Consider the following 2,745-nt stretch of genomic DNA (forward strand, 5'->3'; position numbering starts at 1 on the left):
CACTGTGCACCTCAAAATCCATACAGATAAAGATTGTTAATCCAGTTTTGTAAATCCCAAAACACTGCAAGAAAAAACATTTAAACAAGTTGAACTGGTAACCATGTTATGATTGGTGGAGCATAGTGTCCAATATTCATGTACATTTACCGTAGTACACGCTTTGACACATACAAACCTCACGCTGCTTAGATTTAAGAATCAGACAAAACGCTCTATTTCCTCATTTTAAGAGTTTTATTACAAACGGTAATATAGTTTAATAGTAAATACAGTCACAGAAATTTCTAGACTCTCCTCCACTCTCCAACCTGTTGTTTATCTCTGGATATTCCAATTTCCTGATTCAGTGTCAATTAACTGCAGCTCAACACTGTTTCCCTGTAAGGCCATCATCTGACTCCTACTTGTTAAAACTAAATACAGAAACATTTGCCATGTCCTGACTTAACCTCTACATTAGTCTGTATGCAAATCTTAAATAAGTGAGCATCCACAAAGGCCAAAATAGAATTTTCAACAAAGAGAAAAGAAAAAATGTTTATTTCATGTTTCATCAATAACATTGAAATATTTTTATGTAGAAACAGACACATCTGGTTTCTAAAGGCACACATACACACACACTAAAAAAAAAGGCAACGATAAGAAGCAAATAACATTTTGCCTTTCCTTTACATCGTATCTTACTAAAATGTTTTCACCATTGACACACACGCATGTACTGACAGAAGAACAGGGGTGTTAACTCTTTAATTAAACCAATATGATAAGAAAAACTGGACAATGATGCTGCTGTCTTCATCAGCTAAGAGAACAAGACCAAAGAAATAAGTGGCCCCACCAACAGCAGCAGGCCGGCGCTTGCACTGCTGGCACTGTTGCAGAAGTCGCCCTGACAGCAGCTCATTTCTGCTCCAACAACTCCTGAAAGCTGCGGATTTGAAGCAGCTGTGCAAATCGTCTTGGAGGCACAGCCCTTCATTGTCATCTTATTTCCTCCTACAGCCACTGAGAGAATAAAAACAATGTTATAACTTTAGATTCACTGTTTAATATTAGAACTACTTAAAATTGTTCAGAGCAGAGAAGAGATGTAGAGGAGGACAGAGGAAGCAGCAGGTCTCTTACCTGTTGTTTTGATGCAGTGGTCCTCAGTCCCTTCGCAGTTTACAGTTTTAGTGCATGTTTCTCCTTCACAGGTGAAGCACTTTTTGCCATTTGGAGAGGATTGGCTGGCATCTGCAAAATAAAACATCAGTTATTGGAGGAATAAAGAGTTTTGTAGGAACTAAAAGTAGTGTTTCCTTTTCAATGTGTGATTTAACTGTTTGAAAACCTAGAATGCTAATTCAAAACTAGCAAATGAAAACTTCCATAATCTTAAATAAAAATTGTGGCATAAATTTTACCTTGTGCCATCTTTTCTGATGCAACGTATATTGATTTGAGGAAGATTTATTATCAATATTATTGTTATTATTATTAATAGTCGTTGTTGTTGTAGTAATGGTAGTATTTGTGTTATGATCACTAATAAGATTATTATTATGTTGAACGTTGATCATTTAAACCACAAGATAACAAATGACTTGTATAAACTAGTAAATGAAGCTATACTTCAGAGTCAGGCTCTGAAGTAGCAAACGAATTATCTTTTTTAGCACTTAACATGTTTTTTTGGCCTGATATTACTGCAATCATTTTACACACAGTATAAATTCAACAAACTAGAGTTAGAACAACATGACACAACTTTAAATGAACCAGAATGGAAATTACCAGGAGCAGGTTGGCTGTTGCAACGGTCAGAGTTGCAGCACTTGCTGGTTATCATGGTTTTGGCAACTCCAAAGTTGACTGAACCCTCAAAACATTCTTGAGCCAAAGTACAAGCCTTTGCTTGAATATCAGAAATTTGTGAATCTCCTGCAACCAAAATGCAACAGTTGTAGACTGAGTCAGTGCCAAGACCGGGATCAATGACCAGTGTATATCCCAAAACATACCTGCATATGTTAAAACTCTGATTGCTCCACACTGATGATCTGCTGTGGGACATTGTTTGGTTGTCTCAGTGCAACTTCCAGAGGGTCCCGGTACACACTCATAACATGTCAGGGTGTCGACTGTAAAATCAGTAAGTATAAGGAGCATTTACTGTCAACAAAGTAGCAACAATACTGCGTTTCCACATTAATCATGAAGGAAATTACTCAAAACTATTAACAATGGTGCCACTTAATATTTAAATAAAAGGGCAATATAGAAAATACCTAAAACACAGGCAAAAAAATGCAAAAAAAGAAAAAGTTGAATTATCTGTACAGAAGATGTAGGTTGGACAGAATGTAGAGGGATGTAAAATCAACAGCACAATTACAGATAATTAACTAGATTATAGCATTTCTTTTTTTTTATAAGAAAAAAGTAAAAAAAAATAAAACAACAATGAACAGAAGAAAGCTTGCCTTTTGGAAGAAGCCAGATCCCAAGGACCAGAGTAAAGAGATGCATTGTGTTCTTCGGAGACAAGTGGGTTTCATTTCACTCTGTTCTGGCTTTAAGTAGGTCCTAGGAAGGCTCCTCCCTCCTGCACCAGTGTCTGTTAACTCGCCCTCAATAAGTATTGAATTCACATAAAACTGAATATCTTCTGATTTATTTTTTAGCCGTGCAAATTTTATTTCAGTTTTCACCCTCAATACATCAGAAATTCCACACTATTCTTTATATAAATCATTT

The 2,745-nt window shown here is 36.1% G+C and overlaps 1 protein-coding gene across 1 annotated transcript; it reads right to left on the reverse strand.

Annotated features, from left to right (window-relative positions):
* Positions 1-737: 737 nt before the first annotated feature.
* LOC121641457 (urokinase plasminogen activator surface receptor-like) lies at positions 738-2,539 on the reverse strand. Its single transcript, XM_041987594.1, has 5 exons — positions 2,472-2,539; positions 2,010-2,129; positions 1,783-1,929; positions 1,132-1,242; positions 738-1,011 (listed from the first exon to the last, which is right to left on the reverse strand). The coding sequence occupies exons 1-5, from the start codon at positions 2,515-2,517 to the stop codon at positions 809-811; spliced, it is 627 nt and encodes a 208-aa protein (XP_041843528.1). The 5' UTR covers positions 2,518-2,539; the 3' UTR covers positions 738-808.
* Between the last annotated feature and the right edge of the window lie 206 nt (positions 2,540-2,745).

The sequence above is a fragment of the Melanotaenia boesemani genome, chromosome 6 (genome assembly GCF_017639745.1).
Source record: "Melanotaenia boesemani isolate fMelBoe1 chromosome 6, fMelBoe1.pri, whole genome shotgun sequence".
In the NCBI taxonomy this organism is placed as follows: domain Eukaryota; kingdom Metazoa; phylum Chordata; class Actinopteri; order Atheriniformes; family Melanotaeniidae; genus Melanotaenia; species Melanotaenia boesemani.

Coding starts and splice junctions, on each gene's coding strand:
- LOC121641457 (XM_041987594.1), bottom strand. CDS start 2,517: ATGCATCTCTTTACTCTGGTCCTTGGGATCTGGCTTCTTCCAAAAG. Junction 2,130..2,471: donor GATCTGGCTTCTTCCAAAAG/GCAAGCTTTCTT, acceptor CTGATTTTACAG/TCGACACCCTGACATGTTAT. Junction 1,012..1,131: donor CCACTGCATCAAAACAACAG/GTAAGAGACCTG, acceptor TTATTCTCTCAG/TGGCTGTAGGAGGAAATAAG.